The sequence below is a fragment of the Lepidothrix coronata genome, unplaced genomic scaffold (assembly GCF_001604755.1).
Source record: "Lepidothrix coronata isolate B3197 unplaced genomic scaffold, Lepidothrix_coronata-1.0 Scaffold169, whole genome shotgun sequence".
NCBI classification, from domain to species: domain Eukaryota; kingdom Metazoa; phylum Chordata; class Aves; order Passeriformes; family Pipridae; genus Lepidothrix; species Lepidothrix coronata.
Window position 1 is genome coordinate 806,395 of NW_016690349.1, and position 25,811 is coordinate 832,205.

A 25,811-nucleotide genomic window follows, 5' to 3' on the forward strand; every position below is an offset into this window, starting at 1 on the left:
AAGCGCCAACGGCCGCGGGGCGGCCTCGCGCCGGGCGGTCCCTGAGCGCGGCCCCCGAGGGACGGGAAGGGGCTCCCGCAAAGGGGCTCCCGCAAAGGGGCTCCCGCAAAGGGGCTCCCGCAAAGGGGCTCCCGCAAAGGGGCTCCCGCAAAGGGGCACCCGTACCCGGTGCATTTTATTCGTGCCCTACACAAAGCAAACAGACTCTTTCCTAGTAACTGTTTTTTAAACCTCTGCCCGTAACAGTCTGCATAAAATTTCGGGAAATTGAATTAAAAAAAAAAAGTCACACTTTATAGATCAGCTCAAAACTTTATTTTTAGAGAGGCAAATACATCACAATAACTCTACAGAAAACCTCCTGTTTTACCTTATTTTGTCAGTGACTGGTTTTCATCTCTACTCTGAAAAATAGGACTTTCAAACTAAAAAATTCTCTGAAACTACCGATTATTTCATCTTCAACTGCCTCACACGATAAATGGTAACCTGAGCTGCCAGTATATAAGATATATAGATCACAAAAAAATCTGTTTCTTTAGAGTAGGAGAGGATGGTTCTGAACTTTGTTCCTGGCTATCGTCACTGACTTATCTGTGTGACTGTGTGAAAACAGATGAAATAAGACTCATAGTGTGTAAAAATATTAATATATCTGAATAAGAACACTGGGCATTCTAAAAATTCTGATACTAAAAGTTACAGATAAAATAGGTGTTTCTATGTCACCATTCTTTCGGTTCTTCCTCTTCCCCCCCCCATTTCTCCCAAAGGGTCCTTGCCTTCTGCCCCCACCTGTGCTATGGGTTTCAGCTCAGTCAGCATAGATACTGTTTCTGCAAGAGCTGGATGAAGTCAATAAAATTGGGAATGACAGCCACAAGCTGTAAAGTCTATATTCTTCAAGAATCTATAAAAAACATGTAATATCGAATGCTGAGGATAATTAAACGGAACTAGCCCCGTATGTTGGATACCAAAGTAAAACACAGGTTTTCTGACATACCTGTGCTGGGAAACTGTTTACAAGTCAGTCTTCAGTGCAGCACGAGAAGACTATATTGTGTGACTTTCTGCCTCTTGGTAGCCAGGAGGGGAAATAAGAGAACTTGCTGCTTCTATTTATTTCCATTTTCAGTAAAAACACCTTTTTTTTTTCTAATAGTAGTTTTTCTCAACCTGGCTGCTTACATTCACTATGGATTAGGAAAATAGTATATTGCTTAAATAGAATGTACATCTGAAAACAAATCCAGGAGGAAGGTTTTGAAGAGATAACAGATTCTTATGGTTCACATTTTCAAACAGACCTATGAAATACAGATGTGTAAATGGATTAATCAATATGTGCAGTAAATGAAACTTTTGTAAAAGAAATATTAAAAACCCAATACAATGTAGTAATAAAGTATGAGAAATAAAAAGGAAGATTACATAATAAGCCTAACCAAAAACAATTTCAGAAACTAAGTATTTTTATCTAAAATGTATTAGGAATTTTCTGCATTTTTATCTCACAATTCCCATTGCTGCTCGGATTTAACGATTATTCCAATCAATATCGGGACTGTTCTTGAAGAGATATTCTGCCTATAAACAGAAGAGTTTCAAAGTTACAATTATTTTTATATCTCCAACTTTGAAATGTATGCAAAATAACAAAGATATAGTGGAAAACATTGCTTAAAAAAATTGTAGAAAGTATTATATGGCTCTAAAATGTAATTTCTGGCAGTTATGTCAAAGAAATCTCTTTCCTACAAATACCATCCAAAATGCCATTGACCTCATTCAACCTCTTGGTAGCAGTCACCCTGTTTCTATCATGGGCAAGAGAAGGAAGTGAGCCATTTATAACAGTATTTGTCACTCCATGGGAAAGCCTAGGGAGTACCCTAGTGCCTTATTTCTGGACCCAGAAGAGCAGATGATACTGATTCTTAAAAGCCAGGCAGTCATTAGGGAAGATCTCATGCTCATATAGCTACAGGTAATTGTCACTCGAAAAATGTTAAAGCAGGAAAACATTCCTTAGTGCCTGAACGTTGGCATTGCAACACTGTTGCTTTCATCTTAAGCTTTTGCTTGGTTAATAAAATACTCTGTTTCAGCTTGTTAATAACTTGGCTAGGATGTGCAGGGGAACAGCAGCACAGCAATAACTTTACAGCACCTGAATTACTGTGAATACAATGCTGACCCTGCTTTCAGCCGAAAGTTGAAATGGATAAATTCCTGAGGTCATTTGCAATTGGAATTATTCTATGAATGTCCTAAGGGATTTTCTCATTAATTTGTCTCTGTACTGTGAAGGGAATTACCATAGAGCTTGCATTCATCATTACAACAATATGTTTGGTTGTGCCTAGAGGGCTGGATGGAGAGTCATGTCCCCCTTTCTGAAGGGTTAAAAATTTTATATCATTTGAAAGTAGACATAAGTGGCTAGAACTGTTAGCACACAAGTTGAACTTTATCTGAACCATACAGTTATGTTGTGTAAGTCAAAGATGGATCACAGTGAAACTTGGTGCTAACAATATGAACATTAATAATAGTCAGAATAGACAAAGCTGCAGCCTAAAAATTGCTTAAAAATTAATAGCTGGAGTGGACAGCCCATAGATTGTGGCATATGAACTGTAACAACCATAGTACAGCATGGACTACAGAACAGGTTGAAACTGCCTCTGAAACCCACCTAAGGGGATGTGAAGGGGATCACTTAACAGCCACTTGCTAACCAAATAGCAAAACAATGGAGAGCAATAAGACCTCAGTCCCTTACATGGCTGTTAGTCCAGACTGTCCTGTGAGGGATGGGGAGTGTAGATTGTAAGGGTGTAAATGCCCTGGGATTTCTTTTATGGCACCTGGCTCAAGCTACCAGATACCATAACTCATTTGTGCCAATGAGCCTAATGGAGATGAGAGCCTAGTGTCAAAAGTTTCTTTAACTTGGAGGCTTCCTATGTCACAGCAGAATTGTCAGGGTACATAAGATATGCACTGCACCTTCCAAAGGGAAGCAGATTCTAGTAGTGATTCTTGCCCTATTACTGTTTCACTAAACTGGATTATGCCCTTACTTGATACACAGTATCAACTGAACCCACAAAGAGTAGTTGCTACGTTTTAATTTTCACTATAATTGCTGTTCATCAGAATTGCAGATACTAGTCATTAATTAGTTTGTTATTATGACAGTGGGGAAAAAGAATTTAAGTCCTTATGTTAGTCCTTTGGGTCTAGATGAATATTGAAATATATTTAAGACATAAAAGGTAATCACCTTACCAGAAAATTGACTGGATCTTCTGGCCTGATCCTACAGCATTCATTTATCCCTTGCATAAGTGTTGGCATGACATTCTTCATTAAATAGTTTCGTAGTGGAATGGACTGGGCCTCCAATAACTCTTGTTCTTGTCTTTTCACTTCCTCCAGCTGTTTATTCTAAAAGTAGTGAGAAAAAAAATCATAAATAATAAGACTTATAACATCTACCAAATAGCACTTGGCTACATAATGTTTAGGGCTTAGATGAAAAAAAATAGTGTTAGAAGCTGTGGGCAGAACTTTAAAACACGACTTGACAGGAAAAAATATCAACTGTTTATTAAATATAGAGCACACAACACACTGAGGACAAAGAATTGAACATGATGACCACTGAAGTAACCTCCTTAGGAAAATTATTTTATTTCTCTTCTTTAACACCTAAAAGGAGATTTGTTCTGAAGTCTTCCAATGGTCCTATTTCCATATCGTATTTAGCAGAATGGTTGGAATACACAGTAGCACTTCAAAAAATAGTACTAATGCAAATGCAGATAGTTTCTTAAGGGTTCTTTGAACTGGAGAGAAAAGAGAGTATTTTTACTCAGAAGAGAGCCCTGGCTCTCTAAATATTAAAATGGTAAATTGTGTTGTGTTTGGTTTCTTTGTTTTGTTTTATTTTTACTTTATTGATGTTTTTGAGGGATTTGAGAGTTAGAATAAAACCACCATGATTTACATTTCTTTACACCAGCTAAATTTATTCCCAAATTCAGGTTAAATCAAATACAAATATTACCCTCAAAAAATAGGAGGAGTGAGGAAATAAAACTGCTGCAAATTTTTCTTTCTTCTATTCAGGAGCACTTAGTAGCATGCATATTTGCAGTAGCTTTAGGCAAAGATTATTTCAACTCATTTTTATTGTCCTCTCTTCTCTCATTTTATTCATCACTAGCCTGATGTAAATTGATACAGCAAACAGATGATACTCTGAAGACTGCTTTTCTATATGCAAGGCATAATACAAAAGCAATGTTAGATAAAACTGATACACTAATCACGGAATCACAGAATCACAAAATATGCCAAGTTGGAAGGAACCCACAGGGATCATCGAGTCCAACTCAGCCCTGCACAGGACCATCCCCAAGTATGACACCATGTGCCTGAGAGTATTGTCCAAACGCTTCTTGAATTGCATCAGGCTTGGTGCTGTGACCTGGGGAGCCTGTTCCAGTGCCCAAACAGCCTCTGAATGAAGAACCTTTTTCTAATATCCAGCCTAAACCTCCTCTGACACAACATCAGGCCATTCCTTTGGGTCCTATCACTGATCACCTCAGAGAATATATAATAATAAAATACACATAATAATATATGTGTGAATGGGTGAATGTGAATATGGGTGAATACCTTATTCACCCAATCCAGGAGTGCTATTGAATAAATCTTACAAGTGGTCTTTGGTCACTACTCAGAGACAGCAGCTAATCTACAGTTTCAATGTCAAATGAACAGTTGCTTACATTCCTGAGCATCTGCCTATTTAGAAGGATAATCTTAAGCACACATTTTATATAAACAGCTGGTTTAGCTTTGAGTAATGCAGAGTTTACTCTTTTAAAGGTAGATGCCTTTGGACTGATTTTAGCTAAAAGTGTGTTAACTATCCCTAAACATTTTACAGAGCACAAAATGCTGTTTAATGTTGAATGAAGCTGTAGATAAGCACAGAGATAACAAAAAAATCCTTATTTACAAGCCAACATCAGAGCCATGTAAATACTTCCTTAGAAGTGAGTAATTTCAGTGTATTATTTCCCCATAGATGTGTATGGACATTTGAATGTAAGAAAAGGACTTATCTGTGGAATGATCAGTTTGGTTTTAAATAGCTATAAAAGAAGACAATAGATCTGCCTTCTGGGGGAACCACCTGACTTTGGGTGTGAACAAGAACATTCTTACAGTATGCACTTCAGGTTATTTACCTAAAATGTCCTTAGGTGTGGCAAAGTAAATAAGGAAAAAACATCATGTGCAAATCATGTGAGGTCAGGTAGCCTGAATACCAAGTACTTATCACATTATTAGCCAACAAAAATCATCCTTCAAGATAGTCCTTACTGAACTGAAGACTCAGCTCTTACACATGTTCTTGCAGGCTCAGAAACCTTTCTGCAGCACAAATTGGAATGTCGATCAGTGTTAAATTAAAAATTTAGTTTGATAATTAAGACTTGGTCAGCTGCTTGGAAGTAAAATGAGCAAAATGCAAAAGTCGTAGAAGACTTGATATGGAAAATTACCATTGATTATAGTAGATATTTATAAGTGGTAAAATGTAAGAACTACAGTACAGCAACAACAACAAGAGTACCATAGAAGTATTTTAAAGACATGCAAAAAAATGCTGTGTCTGTAATAAAAAAGAGACTATATTCTGTAGGATGGGCACCAAAATGTGAAGATAGTCTTCCCCAGATCTAAAGTATGATATAAGGCACGAGAGAATTTATGCCATACTTCTCAAGTGTATTTACATAAAGATTTCTTGAAGTCATATAAAACATACAAATAATAGTGGTTTTCCAAAAATATGTATTAACCTACCCACTCTTCCAATCTTGCCATCCTTTCAGCGTGTTCCTCAGCTTCTTTACGCTCTTGTTCAGCTTTTTCTTGAGCTTCTTTGGCAAGGCGTTCCTCGGCTGCTTTGCGTTCCAAAATCTCCTTTTCTTCATCTGTCAAGCCATAATTCCGAGGTTCTCCAATTTCTTTGATGATCTTTTGCACAATAAATCTGTTCTCAGGATCTTCATATATGGGTACATCTTTTAAACAATACAAGAGAAAGCATTTCAAGGGTTTTGTCAATTATCAGTGGACATTAGTAAATAAGTGCAGGACCTAAAAATATATGGTGCTCATGTTGTTTGAATTTTCAGGTATAAGATGTTGTTTTCAGTTGCTTGTAAGCATCAATTTTTTGCTACGCAGAATGAAGTTTTCTAAATCTGATTTTCTTTACTACTTTCAGCTAAAATAATTTGCATTTTAAGATGATGTAAGGAAGAAATGCATTAAAATAATTTTTATAACTGTCATTTATTAGTTGCAGCTTGCCCAGGTTTTGAAACATGCAAATGAGCTCAATCAACTATCAGAGATGTTCCTGACACCAATCTTGTGTCAGCTTATCCAGATGCATAAAAATCATCAGCTTTGTCCCTGTCTGCCCCCAAAGACTACAGGATAGGTTGTTAGGCACAAACTCCAAAGTTTTCACTCATATAAACTTACAAATATACAGACCTATCTCTAGTCCACCTAGTATAACTATGTCATAGTTACAAATCAAATCTGTAGCTTCAGGTAGGAATATAGAGACTGAGCAAGACCTCTTTCATTCTATTCCTTCTCCCTTTTAATTTCTGGAGGTTACTTGCACATTAAACTTGACAAGGACAAAGGAAAAGAAAAACTACGGAAGAATGAAGACTTTCTCCAGAGATTTCTAGTTCCAGTATGGGAAGGCAGAAAAGGTACAGAAATGTACATGGAAAAGAGAAGAGTGGGCATTTGAGGTAGAGAATACGGAGATAAAGGGCTTGTTCAGAGGCAAGAAGCGGAAGATGTAAAAGCACAGAAATGGGTAAGGAGAGGAAGTGGACAAAGGGAAAAAGACAAACAACTAGAATATAGAATTTAGATGAGAATTCAGTAGTCCCTGCTTCACAGTTCTCTGCTTTAGGAAGTTATTTGGAAAGTTATTGGCAAAGCGTTCTTCCCGGTTCTTTCTGATCACCGATTCAGGCAGAAGATAGCTGTCAAATACTAACACCATTCTCTCAACAGTTGAAGTGTTTGTGATTTGGACATGAAGTCCAAACTCTTCCCATGAATTGAGGAGAAAGCTAACATAATTCTAAATGATAAAATTCTTTTACAGCTTCTTCTTTCAAAAAAATCAGGAATTGCATTCCTGAAGGATTTCAAATTAAAGAAATAATAAATTTGCTATGACAAGCAGTCCAATGTTTCCACAATTTTAACTGCGCCTGGATATACAAATTACAATGAAATCACTTTTCTAATCACTTACAGTATTGCTAATACCAGCATTTAATTTGAGGTCTCAAAGGCTGCATGTTTTTTCTTGGCAACAGAAGAATACAATGAACATATTACAGCAATCATAATTAACTACATTTATTGTCAAAAATAAATGCCTTTTAAATGAAAGATTAAGTTAGCATTGATGTTAATGGAGATGAAAAATCACCAGAAAAGGAGTTAACAAATTAAGGTCTTCAAAGGAAATTGCTGTTATAACTTTAACATGCCTTTCTTTAGAATATCTAACATGCCTGTGTCACCATCCCAGATTTGCAGATGAGGAAAACAAGATACAGGATAACCAACTTGCAGCCTTCATGAAGTGATTCATTGTGGCAAAGTAAGGTTTACAGAATCTTGAAGCCCACTCCTTTGTACTAATCATATTTCAGACTCAGAAAAAGATAATAATCATAAAAATGATACATAAAACCATATGTTATGATTTTCTAAAATTAAGGTAGAAGAAAACTTATTGAGTCAATATTTAACAAACCAAACACAATTTTTAACCCCTTCTTCAGAATATGACTGAGAAAGCAGTTGGCTCTCTGAATAAATCCAATGCTACTTAATTCTATGCATCTCCTAATCCAACTGGAATGTCAGCTAGAATGGAGAGTATGGGCTGAGCCAAAGGTTCCTCAGTGGTTGTCTTTGTAATCTGTCCTTACCATTTTACAGTAGAAGCAATATGCTTGCATACTTCAGTGGGTAACAACCAGCAGTATGAACGTAGGTAAGGAGATGGTTCTGAGACAAACAGGACCTAAAGATGATGCTCAATTGGAAATGTGAATCAGTACTGTAAACTGAATGTGAAAATCATCTGAAACATCACAGCTGTGATACCTCAATAGTTAAAATCAGTAGGTAGGTGAGTTTGCATATTTGGAATGGACTAGAGTTTAAGAATAATCTTTAGGCATAATTCTTAGCAGAAAACAGTGCAATATTTTATCAAATCATACATTTTATAGTCCCTACCAAAATAAAACTTGGTCTTGGACAGCACCATTACTTGCATATCCAGAAGTATATAAGCTAAAAATGTGACCAATTGATGGTATCAGACCTTAATATTTACCACTTCTTGCATTTACTTTCCATTGTAGAATTACTTAAATTATACAGTGAAAATTTTCTTGAGAAAGGATGTTCTTTGATGTTTGATCTTTGTATACTTTCAAGTGTAATCAACAAGAAGAGAGATTTAATCTGTGAAACAGAGAGCCACTCACAAGCAAGATCCAAGTGATGTCTATGTGTTAGAAAGACAAATTACTTGTTGGTAGAATTGCCTTGTTATGGTTTAGAGCTGGACATGCTTCAATCTCAGACACAACAAAGCTTGGGGAGAAGGTTGTACCACTGATAGAGGACACAAAGAATGCAGAATTCATGGGCCACAAGGACATCTGGCAGAACTCCCAAGATGAGGAAGAAACTAAAGCCGACCTAGTAATTGTACTGATATCAGCTCCAACTAGGTAAAAGGTAATTCCAGCAGGGGGAGATCATGACCATTCACTCACAGCCCACTGACCCAAGAAACCCACCAGCTCAAAAGAAGAGAAAGACTGAGCCTGTGGACTAATTAGCAGAAGTGAGAGAATCATTAACCAATAGAAGACAGAATACTGATTAATAAGAGAACTATGTAAGTTTTAGCCTATGAATACTAATTCCTTTGTTTGCTAAAATGTATAAATAGTAAAAAGTTTTGGTAGTTAGAGTGTTTGATTTGTGGAATGCTACTGAGAACCCAGGCTTGTGCAACTCAGTGTCTCTTGAGTGTGTAATTATTGGCTCATTGCACACCAGGTAACGAATTTGATTTTTGTGAACAACAATGGCATCTGAGGATAAGTCTAAAAAAAAAAATAAGCAACTATAATATTTAAAGTCCATGAAGATGTACTATTACACCTATCTGGAAGGACACAAGTACAGAGGTCTGTAACCTAAGTCATAAAATTACTCTAATAATTTAGCCTACAAAAATAAATAACTAAAACCCCAGTTTTTAAAAACAAGCTAACTGTACAAGAACATTTTTTGCAGGTTATATAATTACATGTTTGTTGTATATGCAATCTGCAATATTAATAAAAACATTATCTATATATGTACACTTATTATATGATTTTTGCAAGTGTTAAATTTGTAACAACACATTTTTTTATATATTTTACCTACTAATTCTACTATTTCATACCAATAAACTGAGGATGTATTTCAAGTTCATCAAAATAGTTGAGAACTGTTGTATCATCTGCGTTCGAATCTCGGAAGAGTTTCAGAGATTGCGGGAACCTGTCCTGTGTATAATGAGTCCCAGCAACGACACTCTCTGGCAGATTTGTTACTCTGTTTATAAGGAATTCATCAGATGCAGTCAAAGAAAAAACAAATTCTGTGAAGAAGAACATATTATCAGCCAACAGTTGATGGCATTTTCAGAAAAAAAAAAAAAAGAAAAAAGAAGAAAAAGAATAAAATATCCACAAACCAAACCAAACCCTTCCTTTCGATTAAGAAAAAATTATTCACCAAAAGGGCTGTCAAGCATTGGAACAGGCTGTCTAGAGAAGTGGTTGAGTCACCATGCCTGAAGGTATTTAAGGGATAGGAAGATGTAGCACTTAGGGGCAGGGTTTAGTGATGGACTTAACAGTGCTGGGTTAACAGTTGGACTTGATGTTCTTAGTGGTTTTTTCCAATCTAAATGATTCTGTGATTAATTGTTCTCTTTCAAATAAGAAGGCAGTGGCATTACATGAAATAGATATTTAAGTTAACTTCAATAGGAACAGATGGAGTGATATTTTAGACTTCTCGTTGGTGGCAGCAATATTTCAAAACTCCTCAGTTTATTTAAAAAGAAATCCATCAAACTTACCAGGTGTGATTATTTTATGACATCTAGGTATTTTGCTTTTTATTTCTTCTTCTTCATCATCATCTTCCGCTAAAACAAAGTAAGAAATTATCAATATTTTCATTTGAAGCAACAATATCACTATATTTGCTAAAAATGTGTCCTGTACAAACACAGGTTTGTCTATATCCTGATTATACTAATAGCTGGAAATCAATCTACCCTTGAACCAGTTTAGAGAACTCAGTAAGTAATTTATGTTTCCAGCCACCACAGAATTCTACCAGTAATTGTTTTACCTACACAGCAGCAGTATGTACATGCATACACCATTTTAAAACGTGTTCAACTACAAAACTGCCATCCTGTCTTTGGGCTCTGCCCTTGCTAAGTACATTATTCTGCCAAAAACAGAGACAAGGCTCAGAACAGTGAGTAGAAATGTTTTACAGTTGTATGTTTAAAATGTTTTCTGCTGCTTAGGAATGCTGTTCTGAATAGTTAGTAAAACTGCCTGAAGAGCATCAGCTTACCATGACCACTTGCAGAACAGCATACTAAGCTGAACAAGACAGGTTTTTCTTTTCCCTCAAACCTCATGTTGTAATTTAAATATGAAGATAACTCTTAATCTTGGTCTTAATGTATGGATGGTGCTTGCTCTCAATTTGAAAGGTGTGTTGCAGAGCTTCTCTGAAGTCATATCTACTGTAGCTGATCTAATAAACCAACTCTAATCTGGCTCACAAAATAGGTATTGATGCACTGGCTGGATCCCCTCATTCAGTGGCCCTTAAATATTAAGAAGAAATTCTGCTGTAGAGCTTGCTTAAGGAGAATAGACTAACACAAAACATGAAAATATCTTCCATGTTTGTGCATTTACTTATTACTCTGCCAGGAAGGAGAACCTGAAAACTGTCTTGTGCATAAATTAAATAAAGTGGATTACAATCTTTCTTGTGTTCTAACAATCATGTGTAAACAACTTTGGTTTGTATCCTGCATCACAGTCATTACAGTGCTGATACAATTCAATTAGTATGGCACTGAGAACAATAACGATAATGACAATATTAGCAGCAATAAAACCAAAGGCAGTAACTAAACCAAAAGCAGCAGTACTTACCGCTAAAAAGTTCCATGGCTTGACTGTAGGTCTCTGGGAACCCATCTAAAACATATCCCTGATTCTTACAGGGCATAGATTTGAGCTTATCCTTCACAATTGTAACAATAAACTGATCATCTAGACGACCTAAGACAAAAAGGTTTAATAGGTACCTAGTTTATATAATCTGAATAATGTTATCTGAACTTATTTTACTAACATTCAAATTCATTTATCAGAGAAATTTCTACTTAGACTCTAAAAAAATTATATATTTTGAATTACAATTTGTATATTATGTGTTGACAATGATTTATGGAATATGAATAGGTAGCTATAAAATAAAATCACATATGTGTTTACAGGGATATAAATATTAGAACTTTAGGAATACTAAACATGAAATTAGTTTTATTTAGGATAATACAATCAGATTTTAATAGAAGCAGTAAAGAAATATTTATAGAAAAAATCATGAGACAAAGCAATAATTTTCTATTTACATTTAACAGTAAGTCTTAAAGATAGTTTTGCAAAAAAGAAGTGAGATTGACTTTGCTAGTTTCATTTTCAGATGAATAGATTGAAATATGAATTGGTTTATTAATTTGTCCTGTATTGTTGAGAAAATATATGGAAGTGAAAAGTTTGGTTTGACCTGAGTTTTTGTCCTTTTGTAAACATTGACTCTAGTTTCCTACTTTATTTTGCTTTGGCTATTAGAAGTCTTAGATATTTATAACCGTAGAAGTATGTTATTATTCTAAAAGTCATTATTATTTTAAGTAACAAATCAAAGCATGTAGAAGAGATACTGCCATAGATCTCATTACTGAGGCTTCTGGGTGTGTTACAAGTTCCTTGTTTAGCAAACACAAGATCCAAATCAGGTAAACCTTTAGTGATAGAATGCATTTTTACTAGGGATCACTTTATACACCATGGAAAACCTTAAGCACTGAGTCAAAAACAACATGACTTTGTTCACATATAGATGATAACTAATACTTTTCAATAATGGTAATTTTATGGACCTTTTTCAATCTGCAGACTTTAAAATTTTACTTTCTCAGCTTCAGTAAATACTGTTTACTTTCTTATGATGTATAAGGTACTTAAATCCCATCCAAAATCTCGTATGACTGTGCACTAATGCTCCTTTTTACTAGAATACTTTTATTTTTGCAAGATTGGTAAACATATACTTTACCAACTTTTTACTTTATATTATATAAATTATGCTCTCTGCTCTGAGATGAAAACATAATGTTATCAAAAAAATCTGAAGTAGAAAGATGCACTAAAGTATTTAAAATACGTATTGTTTTAATAGACAAGGTGTATAATTGCATTGGATTTGAATGGCTAGGTTTTGGTAGCCAGGGACGTTACAGGGTTGGCTTTTCTGAGAAGCTGGTAGAAGCTTCTCCCATGTACAACAGAGCCAATGCCAGCCAGCTCCAGGACAGAGCTGGCACTGGCCAAGGACGTCAAGCAGAGATGGTAATAACACCTCTGTGATAACATAGTTAAGAAGAGGAAAAGTCATTGCATAGAAGTTAAATGTGGCCAGAGAAGAGAGACGTGAGAACCTGTGAGAGCCCTGCAGACACCCAGGACAGCAAAGAAAAGGGGAGGGAAGTGCTCCAGGTGCCAAAGCCTGTGGTGATGACCATGGTGAGACAGACTGTCACCCTGCAGACCACAGAGATCCACGGGGTGGGGGGCAGAGACCCATGTGCAGCCCATGGAGGAGGCCCACAGGGAGTAGGTGGATGCCCAAAAGAAGGTTGTGACTGCATGGGAAGCCCATTCTGGAGCAGGCTCCTGGCAGGACCTGTGGACCCATGGAGAAAGGAACCCGTGCTAGAGCAGGTTTGCTGACTGGACTTGAGACCCCATGGGAAACCCACGATGGAGCAGCCTGTTCTTGAAGGACTGCGCCTCTTGGAAGGGGCCCATGCTGGAGCAGTTCATGAAGAACTGTAGCCCAGGGGGAGGCCCCATGATGGAGAGGTTCGTGGAGGAACTGTTGCCTGTGGGAGGGACATCACGCTGGAGCAGGGGTAGGACTCCTCTCCCCAGGGAGGGAGCAACAGCAGAAACAACATGTGGTGAACTGACCACAACCCCCATTCACATCTCCCTGTGCTGTTTGGGAGAGGAGACAGAGAATTGGGAATAAAGTTAAATATGGGAGAGAAGGGAGGGTGGGAGGAAGGTATTTTTAAGATTTGTTTTACTTATCATCATCCTGCTCTGATTTTGATTGGTAATGAAATTAAGTAATTTCCCCAAGTTGAGTCTGTTTTGCCCATGACAGTAACAAGTGAGTGCTCTCTCCCTGTCCTTATCTTGATTCATGGAATCTTTCTTTATATTTTCTCTCTCCCTGTCCAGTTGAGGAGGAGAGTGACAGAGCAGCTTTGGTGAGCACCTGGCATTCAGTCAGAGTCAAACCACCACGTTAATGTATAATGTAAAACATTGTATTTTATTTTTAAATAAGGTACATACAAATGGAAAGGACATTATTTTTGCTTTTAATAGGAGGTAAAAGTTCTAGAGCACAAATTTATTTCCTGATTTTCCATTTGCATAGGGTTGCAGTAGTTGTCTTTATTACAGTAACTATAATTTTGTATTTCCTACCTTTATTCAGCTCCATGTTTTCTTTTATTCCGTCTAATAACTCCAGTGCTGCTTCTACGTTTTCACCTTGCTCCTCTACCTCATCTTCCCCCTCCTCTACTCCAGTGTCCTGTTCTTTAGCCACAATTTTCTCCTGATGACAAGAACAGAAATATGAATAGGCTCAGAAATTCCACAGCTGACTTATTTTATATGCAGATGCAAAAAAATAAACAAAAATTAAACAATTCCTTTCATGTCTCTCTTGAACAGTGAGATACTGAGGAACCCTCAGCCTCTAAAAAGAGTTCAGTGCAACCTCCAGAAGCAATCAGTATGTAAAAAGATATTTCCATTCTAAAATAATGGGGTTATAACTAATTTGAAATTATATAAAACATTTTAAAATCACAGAAATTAAAATAATAGGAACATTAGAAAACAGCAACGCACCAGGTGTGCAATTTTTTCAGAAATCACATCATCTATCTTAATGTAATGCAGCCTATAATGTTTGCAGAGCTCCTGAGCAATGGTAGATTTGCCAACCGCAGGAGGACCATGAATGTAAACTTTGAGAGGCTGGAAAAAAAAAAAGATGAAGATATGACATCATTCAAACAATACAGATGTTTTTATGTAAAAGAGATGGTCTTTTTAATATAACTAATAGCATTTATAATTAAAACTGAAAATATATTTTGGTTCTACAAATTATTTATTTCTCACTGAGTATCTCCTACATCACCCACAGGCTCTGAGTAACACAGTTACTTAAATGTAGAACTTTACTGTTGGAGAGAAAGCACGCTTCTATTCAGTAGACTAACAGATCAACGTGGCTAATTAGTGTTTGAATAATCCAAAGAGATGAAAAACAATCCCACAGATAGGATGCAGTGAATTTTGGAATGAGGTGGCAGATATTATATTATAAACATGCAATGGTTCTATTTCCCAACTGTGGTAGATTTGCTGTCGTCACAATGATTATTTTCACCTCAAAAATTTCAGATCCATCACACTCTGAAGATATTAATGATTTCTCATTTCAGCCAACCAGCCTGAGGATGAGTAAATTTAATTAAGATTCCAGTATACACTTATTAAACATGTTATGCAACAAACTCAAAATCATACATAATTAACAGCCTCTCTTACTTTAGTAAATCTGACAGCACAAACTCTGAAAATTTAAGAGTAGCAACAGTCTAGAGACAGTCTAGACAGCCTTCCCTCTCTTTGTTACTTGGTAGGTCTATATTTTGTACTGATTTATTTTAATTGGATGTGTATGTACTCAGATTCAGTGGTTTAACCCAAACACAGATCTGATAATCCTTTCAGAGCTATGCAGGGACTTTAATGAACAACCTTGAACAATAGTAGCTGTATTTTGTTTTACAAGCCCTGAACTCTTATTTGAAGTCTGAACAAGATTTAGATATGCTGAACAGCTTTATCATACCAATCAATATTCAAATGTATACAAGCATTTTTCTGCACTTTTCAATAAGCCTCCCTGTACAGTTGAATGCAGAGGTTCTAAATATCAAGCTAACAGGAAACAGCAAAGTTGTCCAGTAAATTATGCAACAGAGCAGGGTAAAATGAAGGCTACATTGCAACTGAATATCCTGACTCGCTAAATATAAAGAAGGACACAAAATACTCAGCTAACTATTGACTATCATAAAAAAGCTTAAATAAAAGATACACTTATTGTATTCTTGAAGCAAAATATACTGAGAGCACCACTGCATAAATAAATTACCTTCAGAACAGCAGCTTCTCCATCATTAAGCTAATTTGCATTAACAGAATTTCAGTTTTAGGCATAAAGGAAATAAAACTTAATCATTGTTGTTTTAATTAATATTGCCTCATTTAACTCCTACAATTTCATTTGTGGGTTTTATGTTCACTTAGTTTGCACCTATGTCAGTTTTCTATGTATTTTTCCTTAAATAAATTAAACTCTGTGTTTATATAAACATTTCTATTGGGGAAAAAGAAAGAAAGGTGCACTTTGAAATAGCATACAACAAAGTATTACCTGTAATCCTCGACTTTGCTTGTATTCCTTGACAACTTGTTCAATGTTCTCTATCAGTCCTGCCTCAGCAACCCAGTTAATGTTGAAAGTATCTTTCAGAACATTAGATTCCATTTGCAGGTTCACAAGCAACATATCTAAATGCAGTTGCTGAGAAATAGAGCTACACTTATTTACAGACTTAAGCTATGCATGTTAAAAGAACAGTTAGCTGAAGCTAGAAACCAGAATGAACAGGGACAATAGAAAGAGTTAAATCATAGGGAAAGAAGATTTACATATAAAGTAAAACAGATATTTTAAGCTTTTTAAAAGTATTATTTTTCAATGTATAGTTGTATTTGAGTGTTCTCATGAACTATTAGAACATGAAACACTAAGTAATTGTTCTGTACAATGTAAAGGTTTCATGTAATTGCAAGGAATCCCTTCTTTCATAGATTTATCAAATGCCATCTTAAAACTACTTGGATTGTAATTCGTTCATTTCTCCTATGAAGTAGGAGATGAACACAACATAATTTATGTATGCTGTGTTCATCACCTTTAACAGCACTTTATTATTAACTTATTTTTTTGCTATTTTTATCATTTGGTGTAGGTTTTGTCAGAGTGCTCCAGTATGCTAAGGGGAGTAGCAACATCAGTGCTTCAGTGTTTGTTTTTTTTTTTTTAAATCAGACTATAACTCCTTAAAGTAGTCTGTTCTATGATGGTTAAATTTTTCTTTGTTTATTTTCTAAATTTAAATTATACATTTTTGAGCATATTTTGTAGTTAAATTTTTCTGGTGAAATAAAAAAAGAAATTGTATATTTAATGACATTTTACTTTAAGCTTACATACTTTCCTGAAGTAATAAAAGAAAGAAAAGTACTGACTGTTAAATCTTTGCTCAGGAATGCATCTTCTTTAGAAATCTTCTGAATGTTTCCTGGTCCAACATTTTTACTGATACACTATAAAAAAAAAAAACAAACAAAGAAAACCAAAAACATTTAACAAATCATATTCTTAGAAAAAAATTCAACAGGATTTGTGTGAATAAAATGTGTGCTTTAAATTTTATGTTTCACTGTACCTGAAAAATCAGGGTACTGATTTGAAATAGATCTAAGAGCAGCATATTAATTTTAATGTTAGTATTAAATAGCTTTTGTTTGCTATATAACACTTCCTCTTTAGTACCTGCAATAAAAAAATAAAACAAAGAAAGAAACAACCCAAAGCCACAGAAAAGTTTTATGAAGTCCTTAAGTCAATGTACAACTTCCTACTGCTTAAGATCTACTTCGAGATCTATATTATTTGCCAGTACTTTTCACTTGAAGTTCCTGAAATGTTTATTTCTGTTAACAGCCAGGAAGGGTTTTCAGATCAATGCCACTGATAACTCTCCATATATCATTTGCATTTCATCATTAAACAGAAATTGTTAGTTACTCCTACAGTCCTTTAAAATAGATTTAAACTCCGTTAGATTACATAAAATCATGAACATTGATATAGACCATCAGATCAAATCTACATATATTCCAACATTCTGTCTCCAATGAAAATAAGCACGGGAAAAACATATATGATACTCCTTCCAAATACTCTTCTAATCTTCAACTATTTTCAGCTATAATTCTCAAGGTGTTTCTCTCCCATGTGCCTTTCCAGTCTTGCCCGGGGCTGGTACAGACAACTCCCCTGCCAAGATAACTTTGCAGCACTCTCTCCACTGGCAACTTCCCATCCACAAAAGCTGTCCACTTACTCCTGCCCTCTATTTCCCATTTCTAAACAACCACACACCCATGAAAGGACACAAGCCGCTCCCTTTGGTGTCTAGCTGCTCCTCAACAGCTATTGGTGAAACACCTCTTTGAAAGCCTTTGGGAAAATCAAGTAGACTACATCATCTTGTTCACCCTTACCCACATTGACTAGTAGTAGTATAGAAATCCAGGAGATTTCCAAAGTATTTGAGAGCACGTTTTTGAAAGTATTTCTCATGAAAGCATTTTACAAAAGTCACACTGGCTCTTCCCAAAGAGAATCATATGTATCTGGGTGTCCTCTAATGCATTTAATTTGTTATAATTTCTTACAATGTATCTGGTTGTTAGCTGACATTATTAGGTATATTGGCTTGTAATTCCCAAAATATTTCAGGAACCTCTCTTTTTACATTGGCACTACATTTATCATCCTCTAGTCTTCAAGTGCCAGGACAGTGCTAAACAGCAGGTTGCATGTGTGAATTTGCAGTTCAGAGGTATTTCATCTTGGAGCTATTTGAGTCATCTTCAGTGAATACCATAGGACTCTGGTGACTTCTTTGTGTTCATTTTGCCAGTGCAAACTGGCACATCCCCAAAACGAGGGGTAAAGACTTTGTAAAGACTTTGAGTACCTAATTACAGTACTGTGAATCCCATAAAAATTCACCAGAACTTACGCAGTTTCTCCTTAAATTAATGATAATACCTCAAAAATCAATTCCACAAAATTAGGCCCAAGTAATGTATTCTGTTTAAAGGGCAGAAGTCTTGTAGGATTTCAAAATAATCTTCTATGTAATTTACTACATAAGATAATTCAGGAAGACCTTGGAAATTCTACTTCAGTAAAATGTATAGTTTTTAAAACCTTACAGGATTCAAAATCTCGTACCTTTCTCAAATCTCTTACCTTTACTAGTTCTTCAAGTGTGTGCTTGGATGTATCCACTGCAAGTATATACTGAACTTCTGGTCTGTGGTCTGCTACATTTTGCAACACTCTGAAACACAACAAGTACGTCCAGGGCCGGCACTTACAGAAGCATACTTGGCTTTTGCTGTTAAATAAATTTCAGGAACACTGCCAGGAGGCTATAAATTCTTGCAGAACATTTCAGAGCATGACATTTTCGTATATATTTTACTTAATAAAGCACAGCTGGATATTTTATTTAGAAAGAAGTTGAAAGGATAAAAAGCAACATCTGTAGAAGATATTATCTTAGCCTGGTGTAGAGTCCACAATCCATTTCCAGTTCTGTGCCAGTTAACTGGTATCACACTCTAGGTCGAGTAAGGCTCATCATTTCTTAAAAGCACAGCACCTGTGCAACAGTCATGTAAGGTTTCCAGAAGGCACATTTAGTACTAAAGAAGCTCTGTTTGACCCAGCAAAAAGGGCCAATGAGTGACCTTAAACCAACCCACCCAGTTTAAAAGCCTCAGTACTCTCTCGTGGATTTGGATTTGTGATCTAGCTGGTATCAGTTGTTGCCCCGGGGAACTTTTTCCACTTACGCTGCTAAATCAAGAATATGAATGGTTGGAATAAAATTCTTTCCATCCCCAAAAACAGGTATTTCAGGAGTCTCACTAAGCCAACACATCTGAAAATACAGAGAGTGAAGTGAGGAGAAAAAGGTTACTTTTAATCAGAGCTTAAAAAAGGAGTATTTCTTTACTAGGGAAATCTATAAATTCAGGATTTAAAGTTCAGTTTATTGAGTGAGTAATGGAACTGCAGGAAAAAACCCCAATTTTTGAGAAATACTGATTGGTAACCTACTGAAAGCAAGAAGTCTTTTTTTTTTAAAGAATATTCTTTCATCTTGAAAAATATTATTTTGTATCCCCCAAAAGACAAATACTTGGGGGAAAAAAGAGACTGTAGTGTTGAGAAGAAAGACATTTTTCTGGATTCCATTGATATGACAGACATGTTCTCACTGTAAAGTACATATGGAGATACTGTCAAAAAAAGATAGAAAAATCTAAAAAAAATACAGAGCCAAAGAGGTGAAAACCACTTTCACTGTAGCTAGGATATTTCAAATAATCAGTTCTGCTCATGAAAGTATTAAGCTTATGATACCAAAGCTGCTAAAGATACATTCAATTCCAGTTCAGTTTGCCTCTAGAAATTAAATGATTCTTCAAGTGTAGTTGGATGTCTACCTTAAAAAGATAGTGGAAGACTCCTTCCTCAGCTCCATATTGATGTCCTGAGGCAACAACACAAGTTGAAAATTTATTTTGGTTCTGTGAAGTAAAATCAGCAAGAAAGTTTTTATTAAAATCTGGTACTGCAGTTGGGATACAGGCTTACACTGAAACTTGATTACTTGTGTACAAATATACAAGGTGTATAAACTATATCACTCAAAATCTGTAACTAGATCAATTGTTGCATATCCTGCAGTTTCTTATTTCAAAAAAACCCCCCATTGCTCAATTAGAATTGATCTGTTTACATTTGAATAGAAATTCTAAAACAATTTAAGAGTTAAAAGAATTAGAAGTTATGTAAATCAAATAAATGAACAGGATAACTCATGTTTCAATTTTCTATTTTCAAGAAAAAATAACTCTGAAATTCACTGAAGCTATTTTTTCAATTGCATTATATTTGCATTTATCTGCCTAAAGGAGTGGGAAAGGCTGGGTTAACGATTTTACGTCTTTACTTTCATTTTGATACACAATTAAAAAAAATAGATCTGTGAACTATTTAAATGTTTTCCTAACCACACATCATGATTAACCCACATATTTTTTTCTAACCATTATTGTGTAGCACCATAAATTTGCCTATGTTCTTGGACATACATGTTACTGCTTGGATCAATGGTCAGGAGGGTTTTACAGAGAAAATAAAGATTTTTAAATCATCTAAAGAGAAAAACTTTCAAGGAAGTCTTTTAAATTAAGACCACTATATTTGAAATTTTTAAGATAAAACAACATTATTAAATAATTCTCATGTTGTAAAGATCCTAGACATTATATATTTCTGTGTAAAAGAACCTGCCTTTACCAGCAGTGGGAATAAACACACAGATTTGAGATTTAGGGGTTTTTGGTGAAAAATGAACCTTTTGTTATTTTTGAAATATTTAAGAAACATAAAAATAAGGGAAGTCTTAGTCAATCTTTAATAAGAAAAACATCATATAAAGTGATGACAAGTTGTAACATCAGTGTATTTTATCTGTGTATGTGTTTTTATCTAATCTACTTACAATGTAAAACTTTGTAATAAAAACTACCTCAACTCAGTTGAATTCAACAGCTTGTTATTAATCACAAGAAAAACTAAAATTAGAAGACATTACAGGTACCATGAGAGCTTCCACAGTGTGAGGACTTAAAGACCACAGATGCCTGTCTCAAATACTGTTAAGGCCACAGAAGGACTTTGCCATGAGATAATCACAGAAGGGAAGGACAGGATGCCACTGACTCCCAGCCTGGTCGAGGTCAGATCTGGTTAATGCATCTGGACAAAAATTCCCACTGTGGCAAACTGTGTAAAGAAGAAACTGCTCATACATGTATCAAACAAAGATCACCCCAAGTTATGGGACAGATGGCATCAGTGACCACCAATGACCATCAAAGCCCCCCCAAATATGCCTCTGTGGATATCTGGAACTTGGGCTGTAAATTAAGCCACTACAGCCAGAACTTGAGATAAGATAGAAGTGGTACTATTGTCTGGGTGTTATCTCAGACCTAGGGGGGAGGTTAGCAAAGCCTGGGGAGAAGAATGTGTCACTGATAATGGACACAAAGGACAGAATTTAATGGCCACAAGGAAAGCCAACTCAGCAACTGTGCTGATATCTGCTCCAAGTGGGTAAAAGGTAATTCCATCAGGGGGAGATCACAACCAACTCATGACCACCTAAAAAAGAAACCCACCAGAGAAAGACTGAGCATGGGACTAATTAGAATTGGAAGTGAGGGAATTTAACCAATAGAATAAGAGAACAGTGTAGCCAATGAGCATTAATTTCTTTGTTTGCTAAAATGTGAAAAGTTTTAAACAGCCTTGGGACCCCTATCCCTGAGAAGCCCAAAGTGAGGAAGGACCAACAGGACACCATTGGATCCATGGGTGACGAGTATCTTCTCCTTGATCTCTCTGTCCGTCTCCTCTCTTTTTCTTTCTCTCTCTCTACCTCACATCCACTGTTAAGTAAAACCATGTTATTGACTGCAGCATATGTTCTCGTTTGAACCCCAATTCAAGGAGAGGCATCTCTTAATAATCAGATCTTAACACACATCAAGTTTGCTTGGGTAGTACCATGATAGATACGGTTTGTACCCTAAGAGCAGCAGCTCCCAGGGTTGCTCTGCAAACATGCCCCAGAAGACAAGTAGTAATGTTCATCTCCTAGCAGAAAAACCTGCTTCTTGTAAAAGCACAGGAGGTGCTATTTCTCATTTCCCCTAAAGAGAATGGAACACAGGATTTTCTTCTATGTACCTCGTGCTAACTTCTGCCACTAGTGGAGATGAAACAATTTGGCACCAAGTGCTATACTTCACTGACATATAAACCTCTAAAATAGGTTGAAGTCCTCTAACAATACTTATTTATTGCCATAAGTCACACATATGAGAAGGTACTACTTGAAGTTAGTTGGACATAGTTAATTTAAAAAATGAGGCAATTCTTAGGCAAGCTGCAGTTCCACTCAGCATGTTTAGTCCCAGGTAGTGTCACGTTTCCGTGTAATATTCATCAAAGCCACTAGATGTCACATTCTAGCTGGAATCATCCATCCCAGGCTGTGCTGGAATGTTTTATGTGAAGTGGGAAACAGGTCTAAATTAGTGGATTCGGGAATCATGAGAACAGATTTGGGAGATGAAGAGCTTTTCTGTTTGTGGTAGACAGATATTTCTCCAAGGATTCTGAATTTGGCAGGAACCCAGAGTCAGCAACTTCTGAGAGAAGCAACACAGCCTGCAAGCCCTGCCACAAAGGTAAAAAGGTAAAAAATTGCTAGGGGTAAGCAAAGACTTCTAGCTCACAACTCTTACTGAATTTTGATCAAAAAATAGATGGGAGATACACTAACGCAGATGGGTGAAATCTTCCTTTGAGCAACAACAGCCATTAAATTGCACTCTGAACAGATACCAAGGCTAAAAAACTCTTCTGTTCTTGGTGCCAAAGTCTTCTCTACCTGACTGACAAGACTGATGAATCTTGATGTTGAATCCCCCTCTTTGTGGGCAGTGGTTACACTGTAATTTCTTTCACTGATGGTACATTCTCCAGATGCCACTGAGTTTAGAAATGAGTAAGAACAGTAATCCAGAAGTCTTCAGCCATTACAAGAAGATAACGTTGATCTCCTGGGAAGAACAGATGCTTCCTGTTCCAAAGTGCTGACACAAACTACCCAGGGGCACCGATACCCATTGCTACTGACCCTGGAGTTCTGGAGGAGAAGGGCTCCTTTTGAAAGGCCTACAGCAGGTATGTATTGAAAATATTCAAGGTGCTTTTATAATGTACAGCTACATATTGTTCCACTGTCTTCTTAACAGATGTTCAGCCTGACAAACATTTAGAAGGTAATATTAATTATATTAATGCTTTTGTTATGCAGTGACTCAGTGCTTTGGACTAGTCAGGAAAGTAGAGTCAATAGTTCATCTGGGTGTTAGTTGCAGCAGAAGTTATTCCAAGGTTTGATGGACATTTACCATCTTCATGTTTCTAACATCACAAGTGTGAAAGTTATTCCATGGTCTTATAACTCCATGTTAGCACAGTCAAAGAAAAACCAATTCACCACCACATGATTTTTCAAGCTGCAAACCAAATTTTACTGGTATTCTATACTATCAGACCCATGTTAACAAAGAATATAATGTCCAGTGCTAATTTCTCAGCAGGGCATAAGATGGTAAGTGTATACTCAAATCAGAGCAAAGTTTTCTCCCCCTCTGTTATTAGTCTGACAAATTTCTGCAATAGACACTGAATCATACTGATTATGTGAGACTGCTAACACATGTAAAGAATGACCAAATGACATCTTCATCACACAGTGTATTTCACTGTCCTCCTACCCTCCACAGTACTCCATCACTAATGATAACAACATCCATTTTCCTGAATTGTGAAGTATAATGTGAGCCACTGTTGGTATTTATCTAGTAATAGTTCTGAAATACAAAGTTCTCTAAATACAAAAAGCATGGTCTGTTCTCTAGTAAGATTAATAATCTAATCAGATCAAAACAAACAAAACTGAAAGAAGGGATTTTAAAACACATATATTTTAGTTATTCTGTGCCAGCTCTATGGATATGATTTTAAAGTGAATTATAAGGTGGAATAAAAGTCAATAAGCCCTCTGCTCCAAGAGCACAAACTATCCAGGAACATGCTAGATATTTAAATGAGAAATAATACTAACATAGCTTGTTAATATTTAAAGATGCTGCTTTTCTTTAAAGCTGTACTGATATCCCTTTCCTCCACAGTCTTTAATCCTCAAGTCTTTCCCCACACAGGCCCCAGCTTTGATTCTCTCTGATACAACCAAAGAAACAGTATCTTTTTTAGATGAGATAAGCTTGATTTACTCACTAAGGAAAAAAAGACAGAATTTGGGATTTATATTATGCATACACTTAGGTTTCAAAAGGCATTCTAGTAATTTCTATACTACTATATTTTATTAATTATTGATATAATCAATTTTTATAAAGAGAATAACATATTCTTTAAATTTATTCAAATTATCATAAGAAAAAGCTATAAGTAAGAAGACAAAATGATTTATTTTTATAAATACATTCTTTACATACAGTTTTTCCAAGTTTCACAATGAGTTTTTCAGCATTTATGTGATCCATAAAGTTCGGATGAGATTTTCTTTTGCGATAATCTTCTTCAGTAAAAGGAGCCTCAGTACATTTCTTAAAACAGAACAATTTTTAAAGGCCTAGATGGTTAAAGTAAGTTCTTTAAAAGTATTTTTAAAATCGGGTCTAGCCTGGTTTTCATTTGAAATTCCTAAAGTTTCTGAATCTGATGCTTGAGGTTCAACATTTTCATCATTAATTCAATTTCAATTTTCACATATTTCACAGAATATTCTGAGTTGAAAGAGACTTACAAGGATCATCAAGTCCAATTCTTAAGTGAGTGACCGATATGGGGATTGAACCCACAACCTTGGTGTTTTCACAGTAGAAGATTTTTAAAACTTTTTTATATTTTAAAAACCATTAATTTTTATTACATATAGCGTTATACAAGGTTGAAAAACTCTATTTCTCTAACACTGAATTTGAGAATTGCAATAGCATACTCCAAAGTGGTTAGCATGATTCCTGACAATACTTAATACATATAGATATAAAGATGTGTCTATTTATCTGTCTATACACTGTTTAAAATATGCATTTTATTACATATATAGCAAATATGAGATTTTTTTTTAATGACTGAAGGACAGTGCATACTGTGGTTAGCATAGGTCTTACCTCTTGACCAAGCAGCCCCTTATGTCCTTCTGTATCATTGTAGCCCAATGCCTAAACTTCTCTGTCAGTGGAATACATTTAACAATTTTGGCAGTAAGTAATGATTCAGGGTGAAAGAATCCTAAAAACACCCCTCACTAGCCGACATTAACTTTATTAGCTGTCATTGAAGTACATACCTGAAATAGACTGTTTAATTGATTTTGACAAATATTTTCCGTTAAATGGCAATATTTGGTTAAAAAAAGTTTGATGTTTTCGTATTACTTACAGGGTCAGAGGGTTTCGTATTTGCCCAGGTCATTATTGTTGAGATGAGGATGAATAACTTTGGTCTTGCAAAATTCTCTATTTCCTTATGTAAGGCTGTTAAATGAAAGCAAGGACTTAATTTCTTTTAAACTGCATTAAATTGTATTTTTGCATTTATATAAAGGTCCTGTA

At 35.7% G+C, this 25,811-nt stretch overlaps 1 protein-coding gene across 1 annotated transcript in view; it reads right to left on the minus strand.

Annotated features, from left to right (window-relative positions):
- Nucleotides 1–290: 290 nt before the first annotated feature.
- Nucleotides 291–25,811, minus strand: part of AK7 (adenylate kinase 7) — a 28,451-nt gene continuing 2,930 nt past the window's right edge. The window contains exons 4-18 of the mRNA XM_017829849.1: nucleotides 25,639–25,733; nucleotides 24,687–24,797; nucleotides 20,025–20,108; nucleotides 19,368–19,456; nucleotides 18,760–18,850; nucleotides 16,962–17,039; nucleotides 16,081–16,230; nucleotides 14,478–14,606; nucleotides 14,046–14,178; nucleotides 11,412–11,540; nucleotides 10,304–10,372; nucleotides 9,620–9,817; nucleotides 5,896–6,116; nucleotides 3,298–3,456; nucleotides 291–1,590 (exon numbers count right to left, since the gene is read on the minus strand). Of these exons, the coding sequence (XP_017685338.1) occupies nucleotides 1,540–1,590; nucleotides 3,298–3,456; nucleotides 5,896–6,116; nucleotides 9,620–9,817; nucleotides 10,304–10,372; nucleotides 11,412–11,540; nucleotides 14,046–14,178; nucleotides 14,478–14,606; nucleotides 16,081–16,230; nucleotides 16,962–17,039; nucleotides 18,760–18,850; nucleotides 19,368–19,456; nucleotides 20,025–20,108; nucleotides 24,687–24,797; nucleotides 25,639–25,733 (1,787 nt within the window). The 3' untranslated portion in view covers nucleotides 291–1,539. The remainder of the gene's footprint in view (nucleotides 1,591–3,297; nucleotides 3,457–5,895; nucleotides 6,117–9,619; nucleotides 9,818–10,303; nucleotides 10,373–11,411; nucleotides 11,541–14,045; nucleotides 14,179–14,477; nucleotides 14,607–16,080; nucleotides 16,231–16,961; nucleotides 17,040–18,759; nucleotides 18,851–19,367; nucleotides 19,457–20,024; nucleotides 20,109–24,686; nucleotides 24,798–25,638; nucleotides 25,734–25,811) is intronic.